General features: G+C 50.9%; 1 protein-coding gene across 3 annotated transcripts in view; it reads right to left on the bottom strand.

Annotated features, from left to right (window-relative positions):
• IGSF21 (immunoglobin superfamily member 21) overlaps positions 1 to 21,798 on the bottom strand; it is a 256,335-nt gene that overhangs the window by 52,942 nt on the left and 181,595 nt on the right. For all 3 annotated transcript variants that reach the window (XM_039509529.1, XM_039509528.1, XM_039509530.1), the window contains exon 4: positions 6,081 to 6,199. In XM_039509529.1, the coding sequence (XP_039365463.1) occupies positions 6,081 to 6,199 (119 nt within the window). The remainder of the gene's footprint in view (positions 1 to 6,080; positions 6,200 to 21,798) is intronic.

Here is a 21,798-nt window from a genome sequence, read left to right as displayed (position 1 = left end):
ACACTCAGTGTTTGGGTAGATAAGCCCTATGTGATCGGAGGAGGGGGGGGGTGATCTTTGCTCCAGCCTCTTGTGCTACCGTTGTATAGCTAACAATAATGTCACCTGAGCCTGGCACTGGAGGCTATAAAATGGGAAACAAAGCGGCGGGAGCTGGTTTTCATCTCTAACTTCTGGAGCGAAAGGATTCTGCAGCAGGAAGGGCAGCAGAGGGAGAGACAGGACTCCTGGGTCCAACCTGTGACTCACTTCGTGACCTTGAGCAAGTCACAGTCCCACTCCGTGCCTCAGTTTCCCCACCTATAACAAGGGGATAATAATCCAGATCACGCTCCCAGGAGAGGGGGATACGCCCTAATTCACTAATAATGTTTAGGAAGTGCTTTGAGATCCGCGAGCAGAACGTGCCAGAGGAGAGCAGAGGATCATTCAGAGTCTCAGAGCAGAGTGTGCTGTTAGCAGGGCCATCTCGGCTGGCACACCGGCAATTTCCAAGTGATTAAGCACTATGGATCAGCATATTAACAGACGCAGGGCGCTCCATTCATTAGGCTCCAGGGGCTCCGAGCACCGGGCACGGCCAGGAACAGAGAGACATGCTTTATGGCGACGCTGTTCTCCACGGCTGCTCTGAAGGTTACATCTAGCTGCCCTGCTCGCACATCCTTGTTGCTTTTAAGGCCAATTTATAAGCCCAGCAGCCTCCGAGGAACAAGGTGTCCCAGAGAGCCTGACCTCATGTACTGCCCATCTTTGCTGCTATAAAACAGGTCAAATATGGCAAGCTGCTCCGGGAACAGGGCTTTTACTCTTCTCTGATGGTTTCTCGTACAGTTTATCCTTGGTATCTGGCTCCTTCAGACTCCTCCTCCCTGACAGAGACCGGGCCTGCTTTATGGGCGCGTGAACTGACAATGCACCCTTTGCGCCCAATCCACAGAGGTGATGGGGATGGTAGAGGCCCCCACTCCTTAGTTCAGGCAGTAGCTGCTCAAGTTTTGACCTCTGGAGATCCCGAGCATGTCAGCCAACACTGGTGACTATCCCACTGCCGCCAGGCACGGGGCAGGCAGCAGCTACCCTGCGACACCAACGCCCCGTGACTAGACCTGGTTACAACTCCTCCAATGAGCAGTGTTCTATCCCCACTCTCCCTGGGGAAAATGCCCATTTCAACGTGAGGTTTCCATTCGCCAAAGCAATGTTTGGACGTGTTTCGTGCCGATGGTTCTGAATCGACATTTGCAAAACTTTTCAGCCCTCCCGCCCCAAATTTCACTGTTGTGACGTGCTGTCCCAACTGGGGACAGAAACAAAAGCTGAAATATTGACAGTTCCTGCACGAGGGAAATACCTCTTGCCACCCAGCTCCACTCCTGACCTGCAGCACCTTCGCGCCTGGGAGCCAGACCTCAATTCTGACTGGCAGCACCCCCTGCTGTGCCAATCCAGGGGTCCCCCAAGATGTCTCAGTGCCCCTTGGAACTGACAAGCAGCGCCCCCTGCCAGCCGGGGGGACGAAACGCATGGTCGGTTTTGTCCATTAGACAAACTTCCACAATGGGCAAGACGCCAACCTCCAAAATTGTCCCTCTTGAGATCTGAGCTAGAGATGAGGGCTGAGCGCTAAGACGCTGGAGACAAGGTGGCCTAGTGGCCAGGGCACCAGATGGCACGCTGGAAGACGTGGGTGCAGGTCTCAGCTTTACCGTTGTGTGACCTCATGCACTTCACTTCCCCTCTCTGTGCCTGAGTCCCCAGATCTGGGGACAACGATACCGAGCTGCTTCGAGAGCTACCGCTGAAAAGAACTCGGCGTTATTATTCATTCCCAGCACTGATGCCTTTGAAGCGGCCTTGAGTTTTTGAGGAGCGTTTCTGATTCAGATGCAAGAGCAATTCTGCATTTGGCTATTCACTCAGCACTCCCAGGACACGTCGAAAGCTGCCAGCCCTACCCGAACCTGAGTAACTCGCGGCCAAGTAACGGACACAACATAGCAAACTTCTGACAACGTCTCCCCACAGCTCGGCTGTTCCCGCTACCCCCCAGTGGCACGCCCAATCCCTCTTATAGAGTAGTGGCACCCGCGAGCATGAATCAGCAGACATCACTGCATCTTTATGCCAGGAGACAGAGCCTGGGTTTAGGATGACTCAGCAGCGAGGAGTCCCGCATTCACGGGCATGATCCTCAGTGCAACAGGAGCAGATTCCAGCCTTTGCCTATGTTGACACCACTCACACGGAGGTGCCCTCTTCTGCTCAGGCTGAATTTGGCCCTTGGGTGCACTGCAGTTGTCAGACTGCATCAGAACATTGGCCCACCCAGGCCCCCGTGTCCTGCCTCCGACACTTGGCGCATCGGAGGAAGGCGAAAAACAACCAGGTTAATTGTGAAGCATCCTATAGGCTAGATAGTGAGCGGCAGGCAGGTGTTTCAGCCAAGCAGTTCCCATGGAAGGCTTCCAGGGTGTTAACCCCGACTCTCCCATTTCCTCTAGTCACTAGAAATACCTCCTGTGACTCTTGCTCTCCGGCTGCATTCTTGCTGGTATGAAGGACAGCACGAGCTTTCATTGTTTAAATGGGCTCTTTATCTGAACAAGCTGTCCTAGCAGGAAGGATTCAGTCAAGGGGAAGCCAGTCGATACCAGCCGAGCATTAGGCCCTTGGAAAAGCAAAGAGCCTGTGGTGACGAGCGGTTTTGTTACGCTCCGCTACAGCTAACCCGTCTCCGGGCTGCTTCCCTTCCTCGCAGGGCCACTGCCTGCCTTCCCAAAGCCCTCTGCGGAGGCATCTCGGACCCTTCTGAGGTCTGACAGCCAAGAGAAGGAACCTCAGTCAGGACAGGAAAGGTGGCACCTGGCCCAGAGGGAGCAGGTGGGTAGAATGGGGCACAATAACCCCCTGCCCCAAGCTCAATGGCTTTGCAGTTCTATAGCCCTTTTCATGTCAGAATCACACGAGCCACAGGGAGGTTAAGTGACTCACCTTGGGGCATGCAAAGCAGTCAGTGGCAGAGCCAGGGATAGAACTGCAGGGTGAATCCCTGCTCTGGACACTAGAGGATGTTATGTGAGGAGTCCCCTCTCCCTGCCCCATAGACCGGCCCCGCTGGTAAATCTGCAGGATAAATCAGCCTTCCCCATTGCTGCTGCAATACAGTGTCCTTAACCCTTGGAAGAGCAACACGCACCTGCCCAGCCAAGCAAGCCCGGCCCTGAATCCAACAGAGACTGTGCAGCCAGCTCCTTGTCCACTGTGGACTCCCAGCTGGGCCGCGTCACAACGCCCAGATCCCAGCTTTGCAAGCGGCCACGACCTCTATCACGGATAGACCCCAGCAGCCCAGAGCTTTGCGAAAGTTCAGACTCAGAGCCCAGCTTTCTAAGGCGCGGCTCCCTCTCTACCAGGGTGTGGCAAAAAGCCAACCCCCCCCCGGGCCTGCCGATCTGGCTCCGAACATGGCGCGTCTGGGGGCGATCTCTGCTGATGCCTACCGTGCCCGTCTGTAACTGCTAAGAACAGCCACTGCTGTGCGTGGAACAGACGGTCGTCTCCATAGCAACAAGCCGTCGGACTAATAACTTCTGAACACATCAGGGAATTATTTTTTTTCTTTTTCTATCATTACATCATAACGATCTCTGGTCAAATTCCTCCAGTTGCTCATTAACGGCCAAGAAATGTCGTTCCCCACTGGTCATTACTGTCTTATTTGAGACATGTACAGGTACTTCAATCGCCCTAGAGCTTATGTAGGATACACACGTGCAGGTCACTACCGACCACAAAGCACCATGGGTAAAGCTGTGCCTGCTGATATCTATAAATGGAACCATCCCAAAATATTGCCAAGCAAAGAGCCTTCTGCATGTCCATAGCTCACACCCATTCCAGGCAGGCACAGAAATTCAAGCCCAGGATCCAGGAGGGAACCGTTTTCTCTTTGGCCCCAGCTGGATTAGCTAGCACCTTTCAGGCAGGAGACAAGCGGACTCAGCTTTTGTACCTGCTATAGCCCAGACCTGCAGGATGTGATTACGACTAGAGAACTGTGGTCAGCATCCCAAGCACGTTTTCCCAGATCACCACCCACCAGCAGGAACTACAGTAGAACCTCAGCGTTAGGACAGCTCGGGACTGGAGGGTGTTGGGAACTCTGAACAAAACGTCATCGTCGTTCTTTCAAAAGTTTACAACTGAACATTGACTTAACACAGCTTTGAACTTTACTCTGCAGAAGGAAAATGCAGCTTTTAACCATCTCAATTCAAATGAAACAAGCACAGAACCGGTTTCCTTACCTTGTCAAATCTTTTATTTTTTTAATTTCTGCTTTATTTTTGTCTAGTAGTTTACGTTTAACACAGCACTGTACTGGATTGGTTTTTTGTTTTTGTTTGGTCTCTGCTGCTGCCTGACTGTGTATTTCCCGGTCCAAATGAGGTGCGTGGTTGACCAGTCAGCTTGTAACTCTGAGGTTCTACTGTACCCTTCTCCCCACAGGGCTGGGCGAGGCAGGACTGGCTTCACCTACCTGCCGGGTGGGACCCCTCTTGGTCCAGCGACTGCAATTAGGCTTAGCCTCGGCGAGCCACCCTAGGCAAGTCACTTTGCCTCAGTTTCTCCTCCCCTCCCTTCCCCTGTATTTAGATTGTAAGTTCTCCAGGGCAGGGACTGTCTCTCACTAGGTGTCTGTACAGCACCTGGCACAATGGGGCCCTGATTTTAGCTGGGGCCTTTGCGGGTGACTGTGATACAAATAATGATGCCACGTGACGGGCAGACACACTACAGACAGGGAGCGAAGAGGCTACATCCCTCTCAGAGGCAGGGGCGGTGAGGCTGGCAGCAGGAAATTACTCAGCATGGAATCTAAGACACGAGTGCTGCCACGGAAGCTCTGATACCCACAGCTGGTCAGGATTTACATGCTGGTCAAAAGGCAGCTCCTCCGCGGCAGCCCCCTAACGCCTGGCAAGGGCCTTAGTTCTGCCCTCACCAGAGGGAAGAGTGCCGCCTTCTAAATCAGCCCCATCGCTTCGCTGTTCCTCCGAGGGCCTGGCATCTAAAGCAGTGACCTCGCCTGACCCTGCTTAGCTCCTGGGATCTACCAGGCTCACAGCAGCTTCTCCTGCCGCATGGAATAGATCGCTTGAGCAAAATCCTGCCGTTAGATGAAGTGCATGTGTGTGGGGGTGTGTGTGCAGCAATTCCCCCCATAAAAATCCCTCTGCGAACTTTCTCCTTCTGCCTGGTGCCCTTCCTAATGACATGCTGGACAGGAGCTGCCTTCCGCCGGCCGTCTCCTCTCTGCTCGGAGCAGCAACTACTGCCATCGCAGAGGAAGTCCCGGGAACCACAAACCCCAGCCCTAGCTGATGCCCATTCCTTAGCTCCCTATTTCTCCATGGCGCGCTGAGCACTGCCGAGTAAATACCAGTGCAGTCGGCTCTCCTTCTGACTACCCCTGAAAAGAGTGGGACTTTTCCCTGCTCCTTTAAAATAACATATCCAGAGAGACCGCATCCGTCAAGCAGGACATACCAGGCCACTTCAACCATCCCCAGCCCAGCTCCTTTCTCCTTTGCTCTGTACTCAGTGGCTGGCATGATGCTAGATTGCACCAGGCTACCTGGGAGACATGGGCTTCAAACCATCTGGGGATGTGCTGGCAGCAACAGCAGAGGGTGCTGCAGAGCAGATGCTCTCTCTGCGTATCTGGTGCTCTGACTGCGTTAACGCAGGACTTTGTTTTCTCTCGGGAAGTACAACTTGCAGGGAATGGCCATCTGTGGGGTGAGTCACCCTCCACTGGGACTTTTTCATGCAGTTTAATGCTCCATTTCCGTCATGCACTGTTTTGGCCATGTTCATGCTTGGGATGCACACTGCATGCTGGGAGCAGGTTAATGATCCCTGCATCCTGGCCAGGGGTTACAGCAGAGCAATCCAGCTGCTGGCTTTCGGTCTGGTTTGTGCAGAGATTTCAGAGCAGGACTGATTCCTTACCCACTACCACCCAGAGCTCCCATCCCTGCCACCCCCAGCCAGGGAGGAGGCGCTGCACTTACACATCACGTTGAGGAATATGTTGCCAGATGCTAGGACCACCTTCTCCCGGGTAGCTCTGTCGTAAATGCCCACATGACACTCGTATGGGCCGTTGTCTGAGATCCGAACCTCTGGAAGACTGGGAAGGGAGAGGGAAAAGGAAACGTTATGGTAACATAACTGATATCTTACGCTCACATGACATCAGTAATTCTTTAGGATTCTCCTCTGCTTTACAAATCAAACACATTTCTTACACAGCAGCCACAACATCCACCACTGACTTGCACCCACGCCTGCAGCTTTCTAAGATTGCGCTACATGACTAGAAATGAGGGCAAGTCCCAGAATGGAAGTCCAGCCCCGAACTTCATCAGAACCTGAGGTTCTGCTCAGATCCGGTGTCACTGGTTGGGACCACCTCTGTACACAGCAGATTGTAACAGAAGGTAGTAACTAGAGATGGTTGGAAAACAATCTCCATGGGAAATACTGACATCTCTAAATTTGTTTTCATTCTGAATGGAAAGTTAAAATTTAAAAAAAAAACGTACCATGGGACGAACAGTCTGGGGGGAAAAAGTTTTGGAAACAATGAAATATTTCACTTCAATAAGATAAAAAATATTTCTTTTCAACAATGCTGGCATGTTATTGTAGAATATAACACACACACGTATATTATAATATTTTAATGTAATACCAACTCAAAATGAAATGAAACGAAACAAGAAAGTGGAGCCGGAACATTTTGACCTCATCAAAACAAAATGTTTTGGCAGTATCAAAATGAAATGAGGAAGCCAAAACGGCTCTTTATTACTGTCTCCCGTTGAAGCTGAAATCGACACATCCCTGAGAAATGTTTTGATTCTGATGAAACCGCATTTTTCTGTCTGGCTGAAATGTTTTTCAGCCAGCTCTCCTGGCGACCATTACAGTCACCTGAAACTTTAGGGTTGCAAGGAGACAGAAAGTAACTGTTATGCACATTGTCATGTGGCCAGGGCACCGGAGCTAACCCCTCCACACTTCCTCAGGGCGTGCAAGCTGAAGCCCGACTAGCCCGAGTCTATCGACCCGGGTTGGGAGGCTCACTCCTAGCTGCAGTGTAGACGTAACACAACCAAGGGTGGGAATTTCAAAAGCGCTCTGGTACCTGCTTGCTACCTGGGGTGCTGGGAGAAAGAAAAAAACGTGTCAAAAAAAAAACAAAAAAATGAGGCCGGCTGTGAGTGATACTGAACATCACTATAATCCACAGCAATCAAGCAACTCCCCAGCACCAAGGCTGGCTCGGTGGCTCTAGACACAGAGGCAACAAGGGGCGCCGGGCGCGCAGGCGGCACGTGAGCCCGATTTTCAGTGGCACTCACACACCCGGGGGTCCACGGTGGCCCAGGAGGCTCTGCATTTTATTTAATTTAAATGAAGCTTCTAAAACATTAAAAACTTTTTTACTTTACATACACCAATAGTTAGTTATATTATATATTATAGAGACTTAGAAAGAGAGACCTTCTAAATGTTAAAATGTATACACGCACGTGTGAGCAAAATCAGAGTGAACGAAGGAAGACTCGGCACAGCACTTCTGAAAGGTTGCCAGCCCCTGCTCTAGGAGGAAGCATGCTGCCTACTGAGGCACTAGCAGCACTTCTTGAAGCATCTACCACAGGTACTTATGGCCCCTATCTCGAGAACATCAGGCAGCCTTGCAATCCTAAATGGCAGCCCTGAGAGGCAGGGAAGAGTCATTATCCCCATTTTATGGAGGAGAAACTGAGGCCCAGGTCACAGAGATCTATAATGCAACAAGGACTTAAACCCAGGCCCTCCAGATCCTAAGCTAGTGCTGTAACCACCGGACTATCTCCCTTCCCCCACCTCTCGGTGCTCGATGGGATCCCAGCACAAGGTGGTACAGCTCAGTCCCAGTTAGTGACCCACAAAGCTACAATGTAGAGTCCACGGTAACAGGCCACACCAGTCTCTCCCCATTGGCGTGAGTGGAGAAGCTAGCAGCATAGGAAGGCGTTCCTTCAGGAGAGAAGCTGGCAGCGATCACTAGAGGCCTGCAAATCTGCGGAGAGCCGCTTTTACAGCTGTGCACCATGTTTGCGGATCCCGGATGGGATGCGCATACGCATTTCGTATCCACGCAGGGCTCTGGCGATCGCCTCTCTGTTCTAGTTTGCAGCTGGGGTTCTAGTCTGTCACCTCTCATCACTGAGCCTTGTGCAACTAGTCACGTAGATCAGTCCATGGGCATATTAGAAACACAGCCGAGCTTTTTTTAACTGCGTGAACAGAAGGGAAGGGGCTGGCATTTCCTAGAACTCTGCCCCCTAAACGCTCCAGCAGGATTTGAGCAGAAGGCAAACCTGTCCCATAGTGCATGAGGACAATTGCACAGCACTATACCATAGGGACGTGGATGTTTCTTCCTGACCGGACAACAATCAGCATTAGGGCTGGAAGCCCTAGGGTTGATGATGCTTATACTTGTTACCATTGCTACTCTTAGAACAGTGTGATCCTCATCTGCCTTACACCGAGACATTTGCCTCAATTGTGTCAAGCAGCAGGGAGTTCCATAGGTTAACTGTATGTTCTTTAGAGGATTATTTATTGTGTCTCTTTTCTGAATACATCACCTCTTGATTTCTGAACACACACAGGCTGCAAAGCTCGGAGAGGAGGTGCTTGTGAAGAGCAAGGTCTTTTCCCAACAACATGCTCAAACAGTTTCAACTTTTCCTTCCAATGCACCTGTCTACGTTGAACATCTTCGGTACAGTTCAGAGGGATAAAGTGGGTGCAGGTGTAACGGGAAGCAGCAGGCCACATCCCTCGCGCTGCAGGAAGGGGTGTCGGCCAGATACAGTGCATTAACAGAGGGGAGAGAGATAGAAACTTCTGACAAGGTCCAGCCAGGGCACTATTGATTCCAGCAGCTCCTCCAAGCCAGATCCTGACACTTGTCTACTCTGGGATTAAATTGATCCGGTGACATGGCCTTATCCCAGCCCAGAAGGCCCCGAGAAGGTGAAGTAGAAAAATCAAAAGTGCCCCTTACGCATCTCAGCAGCCAACAGAGAAGGAAAATAACCGTGAAGCTCGGCTGAGAGCAAGGATGAAGGTTTATTGGTAAGAGGGATCGATTGAACTGGCCACGGGGGCATGTGACTGTGAGTTAGTCAAACAAATGCCCCAGGGAGACTCAGCAGCAGGAGGGTTGAGGGGGAACCGCAGACCTGATATGTCACCTCCGGAGCTCAGGACCAGAGAGATAAGGGGACGGGAAGTGAGTCCTGACCTCATCAGCGAGATGAGCCCATCAGCGTCAACCAGTTCTCCCCTGCCCTGCGTTGTCGGTTACACCCCGTGCAGAGAGGTGTAAAATCAGATCAGAGCCATAGCATCTTGCACCCATTTTGCACACGGGGTCATGGTGGCGAACAGGCCAGATCCCCAAAGAGCTCAAGGGCCAGTACCTAAAATTGGGGCCAGGTTTTCAGAAGAGCCCTGCCCCCAATCTGCTCCCCGCTTGCCGAGCGGTTCTGAAAGCAGGTACTTGGGTGCCTAAAACAGGAGCCGAGCTCCTTGGAAAATCGAGCCCCCTGGGAGTCGGCGCAAAGCAACCAGAATGGGCGGGCGGCGAACTCTGCTCACGAGAGAGGCAGGATGGGAATAGCAGGGGCTGGAGATCAGGATTGAGGTGCATTGGCAGGCAGGGTGGGGAGCCAGGACTGGGAAGTAGGGGGTATTGTAGGTCAGGATTCAGGGGCATCAGCAGAGCGGGGGGGACAGCCTGCTTACTGCCTCTCTCTGTTCAGTCTGCTTTAGCCAGAGGTTTGCTGTCTCATTTTGCTTGGCCTTAAAGCCCTCGCTCCAGACCATCTTCACAAAAATCTCTCAGCCAGTTTTGTCTGTGAAAATCTCTCGCACCTTTACTTGCCTGCCCCTGCAGTATGGTAGGGTCGAGGACCATTACATCTCACCGCATGAGGGTCAATCCATCCTCATCATCATAGCCACTCGTCATACTCCACACCCGAACGGAGCCACTTTATCAACTTCATACCCTCACGTCTCGATGTCTGTACTTCGACCCATCCACCTTTTACCTCCAATCGGTGATACTGCAGATTCCTTATGCCACCCAATCTTAAACCAAACTTTGCACCCTCGATAATCTGTAGGTTATTCCCTGATAACCAGAAACGTCCAGGCTTAACTCTGTACCATTCACTTTTTCTTAACATCATCTTAATAAAACTTTTAAGGGAGTCCCTACAGGCTCGAGCTCTTCCTTTCACCTGGGCGATGTATGGAACCCAGGTTCTTAACCCACCAAGGCAAAAAATTCCATTTGGATTCTCCTGAAATAGAATTTTTTTGATAAATTTTCCTTCCACACAAAAATTCAATTTTTTGACTTCTTGTCCCAATTTGAGTCAATTCCCTCCCTCCCACCCCCCCGCTCAGCAATTTTTCACAAGAGGGAAATTCTGTTGTCTGGCCAGTTCTGCCTACCATGGACTTCTCTACCACCCTGCTGCAGTGATCCGATCTGCCTCCAAACGTTCCCAGGTTCCAGGGGTATTTGGATATGCACTTTGGGCCCACCCTGAGGTCCGGTGTCAATACCTTAGAGTTGCCTCGCACACTTCTGCGGGCACACTGTGGAAGGGTGTGCATGGGGGAAAAAAAAAATCAAATAATGGGCATTTATAGGTGGTGCTCCTATGACACCTTTGGTCTGAGGGTTTCCCAGTGTCCTCTAAACATTAACCAAGTCTCAGGATTCCCCGGTAAGCCACACTGACGCAATGCCGCTCTTTGCACCCCTCTATTGGCCAGACTACGCAGAGAAGTGTGTGAGTTGCAGACTGCCCCTGTTCTAACAGCCCTGATCTGTTAGCTCAGGCAGCGGACTCCTCTGCTTTCCAGCTCCCAAGGTTTCCCAGTTTCAATCTCTAAAGGTGCTTTTACTGGGGGTGGTGTTGTACGTGCAATTACCCATTGTACAGATGAGGAAACTGAGGCGAAGAGATTTGCCTCAGTTCAGCAGCAGATCTGAGATCAGGCTCCAAGAATCCTGGCTCTCCCCTGGACAAAACAAACTTACATCACACCTGAAGTGTGCTTAGCAGAGCAGGACCGGCAGCGAAATCCTGATGGAGAAGATCAGAGTCCTGACTTTGCCTGTTGGCACTTTCTTTGTTGAACCCAGTTGCACCCAGGTCACGACTCTCCTTGGCTTCATATTTTCACCACCTAATCCAAACTCCCCCCTGAGCTGCCAGTGCATTCTTCCTAAAGTGGATTAAGCAGGCAGGAGAGCTTTTCCCCAGGGGCTTGAGAGGCATCGATCGGCCAGCTGGTTAGCAGTCAGTATTCAGATAACAGGAGCCTGGGATGGAGATTCTTTTCACCAGCAATGGGACCAGGATCAATAAACTATTAATAACTGCAAAGATTTAAGGAGAGATCTGTGTAATGCAGTTTAGCAGCTGGAGTTTACCAACGCTGACAGCTCCTCAGAAGGGTAAGTAATTGTGTTATTGAAAAGAAAAGTACATGAAAAGCTAGGGCACTGTCAGAACAGCAAAGACAGCTCACACACTGATACTGGTTAAGTTAAACTCTAAGCAAAGCAGTCTCTCTACGAAAGCACACTCTCCGATGCTGGTGCATCAGAACAGCACCTCCCAGGCACCGGTGAGCTGCAGAGTAAAGTGCCAGGGATAGAATAGTTGCTCTCAACCTTTCCAGACGACTGGACCCCTTTCAGGAGGCTGATTTGTCCTGCGTACCCCCAAGTTTCACCTCATTTAAAAACAACTTGCTGACAAAATCAGACGTAAAAAAACAAACGTGGCACAGCGCGCTATTACTGACAAATCGCTGACTTTCTCGGTTTGACCCTACAATTATAAAAGAAATCAACTGGAATGTAAATATTGTACTGACATTTCAGTGTATGGTATAAAGAGCAGCATAAACAGGTGTGGCAAGGCACCTTCTCAGTCTCCCCAGCCTCTGCTGCTTTTAGCCCTGGTGAGGCAGGCTTGGGTAATGTGGTCCCCCCTTGGGACACAGGGGAAGTCTGCTGTCCATATCTCCACCAGTCCTGTTTAGAGTCTTTTTCTCCTCTGTGGGAGAGAGTGCTGCCTCTCTTCCTACACTCCTGGCAGCTGGACTCCTTCTCTCTCTCTGCTCTCCCCCACTTCCTTCCTCCCAGGGAAGGGTTTAAAAAGGTCTCAGGCAGCCCTAAGTTGGAATCAGCTGATCCTAAGTAACCTCAGGTAGCTCCCCCTCAGCTGATTCTAATTGCTCCCTTGGTAACCCTTTCTCAGCTGAACCTGATTGACCCAGAGTTGCCTCCCAGTTGAGAGGGAGGAGGGCCCTTTTAACCCTCTGGGACGGATTCCGACCCCTCCCTTGCAGCTGTCTGTCCTGAGTTTATCACACAAGTCATTGTCTGCATGAAGTTTTAGATTGTACTGACTTTGCTAGTGCGTTCTGCGTCGCCTGTTGTAAAACTTGGCAAATACCGAGAGGCGTCGCTGTACCCCCTGGAAGACCCTCTGCGTATCCTCAGGGGTACGTGTGCTCCTGCTTGAGAACCACTGGGACAGATCAACCCGAGCCTCACTCCCAGCACTGAACAGAGGGAGCAGAGGTGGGTCCACATGGTAAAATTCAAATCCGGAACCGAGTCCTCCAGCTCCAAAGTGAACTAACACCCAGAGCATGAACCCACACCCAGAGATTGTCCAGGCTCACCCCCATTCCTGGCATTTGCCTTTGTTAAGTAACAACAAACACCTGAGCTTTGCTGTTCCCTGGGATATTTCCCTTTGTCCCTCAACCCCTCTCCTGCCTCAGGGCTCGTCTAGCCTAGGAGACAAGGGGTGATGTTAGCTCACATTAGCTAACACGTGCTAACTGCTGACTTCAAGGGTGTATTACACATAACCTGTTTAGAAACTGCTGAAAAAGCATGAAACAAATATTTGAAATACTGTAATTATAATTTATTATTACCTCTGACTAATTGCTTCATTTATTCCAGTGTACTAACAGGCAAAGCCCACTGGCTTTAACAGATGCTAAGCTAGGAGCAGGCATCTACTTGACCCACGTAGCCCATGTCTACCCCAGGGGTTCTCAAACTGGGGGTCGGGACCCTCAGTGGGTCGTGAGGTTATTACACAGGGTAGGGGGGGAATCGTGAGCTGTCAGCCTCCACCCCAAACCTCGCTTTGCCTCCAGCATTTACAATGGTGTTTTATATATAAAAAAAGTGTTTTTAATTTATTGGGGGGGGGTTGCACTCAGAGACTTGCTGTGTGAAAGGGGTCACCAGTAAAAAAAAGTTTGAGAGCCACTGGTCTATACTGCCTTGTCTACACTAGAGGTGTGATAGACTGTTAGCCAACACCTTGTGACATCACCCCTCTTATCCGAGCCCTGACAGGCTTTGGAGAGAGACTCTCAACCCACTTATACTCTGGAGCTGATGAGGCACATCTGATCTGACATTCCGGGGTAAGTCTGCAGAATGGCCCTGCACCTCTGTGCAGGGTGGAATCCCCCGATGCCCAGTTGCACTGGGATTTTGAATGGGGCACATTGTTGAGAGTAAAGCCAGAGACAAAGTTCAGAGCTGTATCTGAACGCTCCCAAAGTTCAGCCCTAACGGGAACATCTTACAGAAATAAATGGTGATAAAACCAATTGCGTCCTATAGGAATGGGGTTTAGTAGCGAATGAGGCCTCTACCATCAAATTTTACAGCCTGGCTCATATATTTGATAGAAAACGGATTGTTCCCTTTGAATTCTGTAGGACATTTCAATGTGGGAGGGAGGAGGTGTGTCCAGATCAGGATGATTTAGTTTGACCCAGCAGAGATAAAAACTGAATGTGGATCCGGAGCTCTTTTGAAAATCAGGCCTTATGGAGCCAAACCCACCCAGTCCCTCCTCCAGCGGCACCAAGCAACCTGAGAGTCAGCACAAAGAACCCCCCAGATGGCATAATGTATCCTCGTGGCATCCTGCACCTTGGGATGCTGGCTTGATATCTTGCTAACTCCCTCCACCCCTTGCATAGGATGCAGGGATCCCCTAAAGCCACCTGTTTCCCAGTCTCGGTGATTTGTTGCAAGCTAAAAAAAATAAAATAACCCACTGTCTGCTCGGCAACTTCTCCCAGATCCCTGGGATGTGGCTGATTTTAACCTGTTTGGTTTAGCTGAGCCTATTTAAGCATTGCCAGCTAGTTGGCGATGAGAACACAGAACGGAGCAGTCACTGAGCCAGGGGAAAGGAGCGAGAGAAAAGAGCTTCAGGATGTTGCAATCAGAGCGTGGTGGAGTCAAGCATCTTTATTACTCCTTTCGGAGGGTGCAGAACTCTTCCCTTAAATCCTTTGAAACTTCGCAAGTGTGACGGTAATAAAACCACTCAGTGGGTGAAACGGAACCAGAGCGTAGGATCAAACCAAGGGCTGTTAAAACAACCAGACAGCCCGCCGAGGAGGCCAGAGGGGGGAGGGGGAGAGCGCGCGTGTATACGTGTGGTGGGTGATAGAAGTGGAAATGGGGCAGTGTTGCCGGAGATTGAAACACTAATGCACCCCGCAAATGGAGCCGTGTCTCCGTAATAGTGCCCAGCTCCCAGAACCGACGGCATTTTCGATTGGCAATTACAGCACTTCAGAGCTAAATGTTGTTATAATTAGCAGTGCTATTGCTGCTGTTCCATTACCGACATCTCATTATGCCGATAGCAGAGCTCCAATGACCCATTGGAAACAGATTCAGGCTCTCGCCGGCTTTGCACCAAAGGGTTCATTCCACCGAAGCTCTCTCAGGAGCTCGCTTGCTCACTTGCTTTCTTAATGAGACAGAGTTTTCTTTTCTTCTTTCTTTCCCTCGCTCCAAGGGGGGTGTTTTGGGATGAAGACATGAGTTTCTACCAAACGTTGCCTCTTTGTTCTGGTTCTCCTCCAACAGCTCCTTCCTCTGCATCTCTCCCTTCCTGTCTTCCCCCGTCTTTAGCTCCCCTCTCTCTCTAGGGTCCAGATCCTCAGCTGGCATAAATCAGGGCAACTTCAGTGATGTCAGCGGTCCAGATCCTCAGCTGGTGGAAATCAATGCAGCTCCATCACGTCCATAAAGCTTCAGAGCTGGGTGTAAAACATTGGAGCACCACTGATCCCAATGGAGCTACGCTGATTTACGCCAGCTGAGGATTGGCCACGTCTCTCTCTTTCTGTACCCATATACCCTCCTGCTGCTCCTCTCTTCCTGCCTCTCCCCCCAACCCGTCAGGGGTCATTTCGGGCCTCTGCGTGTGGCACGCGATCTGAGTGTGTGTGCGTATGCGTGCATGTCTCGCTCCGAATCCATGCACTGTGTACGCGTGGCATTTGTGTGTGTTGTGTTTCTTTGTGGTGTGCGTGTGTGTGTTTATTTGTAGCATCAGTGTGTGTGTATAGTTTATAACATAGTGTTATCCCTGCCTCTCTGTAAGAGTTCAGAGCGCTTTGCGGACAAATACAATCACACAAGGTCCGGGCCTGGAAGAGCTTATGATCTTAAATTGTGTGTATGTATGATTTAATATACGGGTGGGTGAGTGTACGGTGAATGTCGTGTATATACATCTGATGTGTATATTTCTGAGGACTATGCAATCTGTGTATATGTTCCATTGTGTGTCGGTGTATGCATTGTGTATACAGAGTTGTGTGTAGGCATATGTGTTGTGAAATTGCAGAATATGTACTTGTGTGTTTGTGTATATGCTGTATATGTAGAATTTAATGCATGTTTGTGTGGATACTGCATGTGTGTGTATCAAATGTGTGCATATGTTTATATATAGGTGAGTGCATATATTGTCATATATACGTATTTGTGTGCATTGTGTGGCTAATACAGTATCCATGTATGTTTAGTTGTGCATAGGTGTATTCTGTGTCTATACCTAGTTTTGTGTACATCTATTCATCAGGTATATGCACGGTGTATATTTAATGGTGTGTATGAGCATATGTAATATTGTGTATGTGTATTCATTGTGCATATAGTTGTGTGCTGAGGTATGTGTTTTATGTGCTTGTGTATAGGTCCATCAGAAGTGTGTGTGTGTGTGTGTGTATGTATATTTGTACAGATTTGTCCCACTCTGCCATGAAAGAAGATGGAAGTGGCTGGGTTTCTCTCCCACAATGCACCAGGCAGAACAAGAATAACGTAAGAGGCACAGTTTGGGAGAGGAATTCAATCCCAGCAGGAGAGGAATGAAAGGAGCCGCAGATAAAGCAGCTCCTGTGAGGATGTGGCTGTGGGGCCGAGGGTCTGCCTTCTCCCCAGTACGCCTGATCTGCTCATGTGGGTTTGCCAGCCTATCTCCCCCGGGGAAGAGGGCGTCGGAGCATTGCCACCGCTTACAGGAGAATTCGCTAGCATCTCGGCAGTGACTGGGGGGTGGATTGGATTGGTGGATGGTGGGTGAGCTGAATGCAGAGCCCAAAACCCGCTCTGCCTTTCCTGCCAGCCCGGAGGCCTTGACACAAATGGTAGGGCCCAGCTGTCTGCCTGCGATGGGGAACCTTACAAGCCGGTGGGGGTGATTCTAATTTTGGGGAGAGAAAGACGCGGAATACACCTATGCACAACTAAACATACATGGATACTGTATTAGCCGCACAATGCACACATATACAGATCTCCAACGAGACTCCTGCTTTTCTGCTCAACTCTCTTTGTTTGATTACCCCACCCACGGGTCTATTTGTCCTGCCCTCCTGTCACATCCTGGGCTGCAAGCTCTCTGGGGAAGGGGCTGCCTTCTTTGTTACTTTGCTGCCCGTCGCCTGGCCCACTGGGGTCCTGAGCCTGGGTTTCTGAGTGGCTGGTGGTCTTACCCCTACTCCAAATCTCCACTGTTATCCCCATCGGTCCGTCGCCTCTAGAGGCCCCTGTTGGTCTCTGGACACACGTAACACTCTCTGCCCTGAGGAACTTACAATCAAAGCAGCACTAGAGTCGTTCTTTCCCTCGCTCTTGCTCTCTCTTTGCTGACTCAGAAGTTGTTGAAGCTGGGAAAATGGCCCTTCCCCGCTGAGGGTTGTGGAGATTATAAGGATTCCCCAGAGTTTGGCACGGTGGGAAGGGCCTGATTCTCGTTTACTCCACCCCTGCGCTTAGAGGAGGATGGGGCACTAATGTATGGGCTCTCTGTTACAAGACTCACCATCTCAGAGCGCACCCTCATGGCAAGACTGGGTATTGCAGTGCTCTGCCTCAGTTTCCCCAATGTCAGTCTTCAGCCTATTCCCACCAGAGGGACGACTTGGCCCTTCCAACAAGCCACTTCTGTGAGTTTCACCCCTTCCGGGAATATCCAAGCCCAGTTGTAACTGGTCAGGCCGCAAGCTGGCTTCTCCCAGCTGGACTCTTCAGAGTCCCTTTGCCGGCTCCCCTGGCCTGGCAAAGTCCTTCCACATCACCACAGAACTCACCAAAATTGCACTTTTCCTTCCAGAGCAGCAGGAGCCAGAGCTTCTCCCTGGGCCCCTCCGTAGAGCTCTGAAGTATCAAACTTCTGCCCCTGTCTGGGCTGGAGCCGCTCATCTGGAGAGCTCTCCATTCCTCTGCCAGAACAGTGCCCCAGGCCTGCCTCTCTGGAGCCCGGCCCTCAATCCAGAGCCCACCCCAGGAGCTAGCTCCGCTCCGGGGCACAGCACCGCTCCGCTGCTCTCCTCTTCTGCCAGGCGCCAGCTGCTGGGCTTCCTTCCTCTTCCTCCGCCTCCCTGCACAGGTGCAGCAGGGTGGGGATCACCGAACAGGGCCTTAAAGGAGCAGGCCGCCCAGTTGGCCTCTCTCCTTGCTCGGGGCAGTGCAGGGGCCTGCCTGGCTCTCGGTGTGATTTATACTGGCCTCCGTTTCCCGTGGGCCCTTATGGTCCCTGGGACGCAGGATGCAGCTTCAGCAAAGCGTATGGCAGCCCTGTATACGCCCTGCCCCCTGCACTGGGAACAGGGCCTCTGTAAAGGCCTTACACCCTCCTCTACATGGGCCACGGTGACTCCGTGTGCAAAGCTATTCTCCGGGGGCTGCCTGTGCTCACTTTACTCCCCCCGCTTAGCATCACTACGAATCTGGTCCAGGAACTCCAGCATATCACTGTCCCCGTTTCCTGGGAGCAATCCCAGCATCCCTCTGCCTGAGTTGTCTCCCCGGGCTCTGACAGGGTTGGGGGCGACCGCGGTTGGCGATATCCCAGGGTAGGCCTGGGTGCCACCCCACTAAAGGGCGCCACCTCCCCATGGATGGTGTGGGTGGCCGCGTGCACCACAGTAACGAGTCTCACCCCTCAGGATGCATTCAAGTCAGCCGGCGTGTCACATTCACCTGGGGGCCCGCTCCCTGCCGCTCTGAGCAGGCTCAACAGCCAGTCACGAGGCTGCTGGACACGTTTCACAACTTTGTTTGGTAGGGATGATTTTTAAATCCCCCCCGCGGATGGCTGTGTTAAGCCAACTCAGTGAACTTTGGGGGATTATTTAAAATAAAGGACTGGATTCATTTGGTTTTATAGCTCAGTGTCTACTCACGACGCATCGTACTAGCCACGTGGGTGACATCATCACCGCTCTGATAGTGCAGCGTAATAGTCTCACGTGTGGCATCATCAGAGTGACCTCTCTTTGACGGCACGGTGGACGATTTTCAGGCGCGATGTCATTATTGCTAGACGTCGCTCCAACGGTGCAACATCGCACCCTCATGTGCTACGTGAGTCTAGGTGGCCACCTCTCCGCCAGCGCAGCGTAACACCCTCGTGCGACACATCTCTGACAGTGCATCACAGCGTCCTCCTTGCCCGTGACTGGGCTCTGCAATCCAATCATTAATGAATCCTTGCGTATGGCACCATCAGAGGCTGACATCTCTCTGATAGTGATCAAAGCATTTTTGGGATCATCAGGGGGTGACACTTCTCCGATACTGTACTTTACCTGATCGTCGTCACTTACAGCCTGGTCTCCTGGAACAGCAAACACCAGGTGACACCCCATCTGACTGCACTGCGGTCAGCGTGGGTGACACTTTGTCCGTTCCAGCACGTTACATCGCCAAGCCTTTCCGAGCGGCTGGAGGGAATAGAAAAAGTCCGGCTCATACAGCTGTTAGCTCGTCAAAGTTTTACCTTTCCTGGAAAAAGCTTCAGAAAGCACCGTTTTCATGCAGTCATTTCATTAGAGGAAAGCCTGGGGCACTTTCTCTCAATGGCACCAAGGGGGATATTGTCAGCGCTGCGTGTGAGGGCGCTTGCTGGTAACTGGAACCGTGTGTGTGTAATGAGGGTTGCACGCATAACTTATCGCACAGCAGGCTGAAGAAAGAGCTGTGCGGTGTGTGTAAATCCAGAAACAACGTCCTGTTTAAAACCTCCCTGGATGGCTGAGCTAGGCTTTTGCCTGGTAACAGAAGGCTGGCTGTTCACACAGCATTGTTACCGCTTGTGTGACATTGCGTTTGTCATCAAATTTCCCCCAGTAGACGGGCCGTATACCTTTCCCTTCCTTGCTAACAGAAGGCTGGCTGTTTCAGCAGCAAGGTTTTGGTGCTTAGGGGACCTCGTGTTCATGCTGCAGAGAAGAGCAGCCCTGGCCGAGGGAAAAGAGCGGCTGGCACGCAGGATCAGAACAGAAAAATGATGGCTGAAGAGGAGCTGAATTTTGCAGCCATTAGAAAGTGACAGGGTGTGACTTCTGAAACAGGGCAACAGCGTGCTGGGTCCCCCCTGGTTTAGAACTGGGGTCAGCTGGCGATGCTAGAGTGCATCTTCCAGCATACGCCAGGGCCACGCCTGAAAGCTTTCGTGCTGAGAGTGGGAGGCTGGCTGTCAGGACTCCTGGGTTCTATTCCTAGCTCTGGGAAGGAACGTGGTCTAGAAGCAACAGCAGGAGATTAAGTGCCAGGGCTTCTGGGGTCTGTTCTCAGTTTTGGAAGCCTGGCCTTGTGGGTAGACTAAGGAATTAGGAGTGGGACCTGCAGGGTACATTTGGGAGGGGAGTGTGGTCTACTGGTTAGAACAGGAGAGTCAGAGTCAGGAATGCAGCATTAACTCCTGAGCATGCGGGCAAGTAGATAATCTCTAACCCCAACCTCGACGATAGGTGGCATTTTGCATTGCTGCTCTCTGCCACAGGATGACAGCGTTACAGTGCAGCCAGGGCTTAGGAGCTCTGAATCAGCTGTGATTCCCTCTGGCCAGCACACGGCCCATCCTCCACACCTCCCTGCTCTGGCTAGCACTGCTGGCCGGCTGTGTGCCCCACGCTGGGCAGACTTTCCAGTGGCTGGTGCTCTGCACTCTGGGTTATGCTGGCAGGAGGAAGTGGGACTCAGCCATGAATTAATCCCAGTGTCTGTTAACTGGGTGTCGGGAGATGTAATTAAAGCTCTTTGAGATCCGCAGATGAAAGCTGCTCCCATCAATAACTAGTGGAGTGCAATCAGCTGGCTCGGGCACTGCAATTGGGCTGGGGAGACCAAAGTTCCAAGTTCAAATTGTGTTCGAGAATCTTCTCTCTACCGCTCTGCATATGGCTGATTGCCAACCCCTGGTACTGCACAGGGAAACCGACTCCAAAGGTCCTTGCAAGCACTGCTGAAAACAAAACTACTGGAAAACACAGCAGAATCTGGGGGAGGGGGGGGTTTCTATGTGTGTTATTCAAAAGCAGTCACTCATAAATCTCCCTCCAACCTCTACTTGTCTCAAAGTAGGACAGGAGCAATTATTTGTACTGCACTGAGCACCTCATGGCTGGATGGAAGGAAAAGGTCACCGGAGTCGGCTTCTGCCCAGAGCAAGGTCTTTGCATCTTGGTATACAGTATGATGAGGGGTGATACTTCCATTTTCCCTGTTGGAGCGGCCAGCCCTGAGAGGCTGTGGAACTAGTGCTAGTCAGAAAATGAAGGATTTTTTCCCATAGAAAACTTTGCTGTTTTGGCAAAAAAATTAAAACCCCAAATATTTTGGATGAAAATAAAAATATTTCAATTTGGAAATGCCCCCATGGCACCCCATGGGAATGGTAGTTCAGGTGCCTCACGCTCCCATCCTTCTGTATAGCCTGGGCTCCCTGTTCAGACTACAATTCCCATGATGCACCACCCTCTCGGTGAGGGGAGGCATCCTGGGAGATGAAGTCCAGCTGTGAAGTTCAGCCTTCATAGAGGAGAATGGGGACATGAGCCAACTGAACTACAACTCCCATGAGGCACTGCAGTGGCATTTCTGAACTGAAATATTTCCGTTTTCGGGCATTCATTATTTTGATGAAAAGTTAAAAATTCCACAAGACGCAGATATTTTTAATGAAAAATATTCGGTCAAAAACCCAATTTTCCTATTAAAAAAACTCAGGTTAGATGGAAAATGTTCGAGCAGTCCTAAGTGGAACCTTCTTTCTCAAATCCTCCCCCAAAGCCCCTGGATTGTTTATTGTGGATTTTAGCAGAGCCAAAACCCTGTTAGAGTAAACAAGCCCCCTGTTAGAGTGAACAGTCACTTGGCATCTTATTTTAATGGACACATCACTTTAAACTAAGCCTCAGCCATCTGTTCCACCTTCTAATTACCCATGCATAAAAAGGAAAACAATTCACAACTGCATCACTTTACAACACAATAGA

The sequence above is a fragment of the Mauremys reevesii genome, linkage group 21 (assembly GCF_016161935.1).
Source record: "Mauremys reevesii isolate NIE-2019 linkage group 21, ASM1616193v1, whole genome shotgun sequence".
Classification (NCBI taxonomy): domain Eukaryota; kingdom Metazoa; phylum Chordata; order Testudines; family Geoemydidae; genus Mauremys; species Mauremys reevesii.
This window is presented reverse-complemented; position numbering and strand designations above follow the sequence as displayed.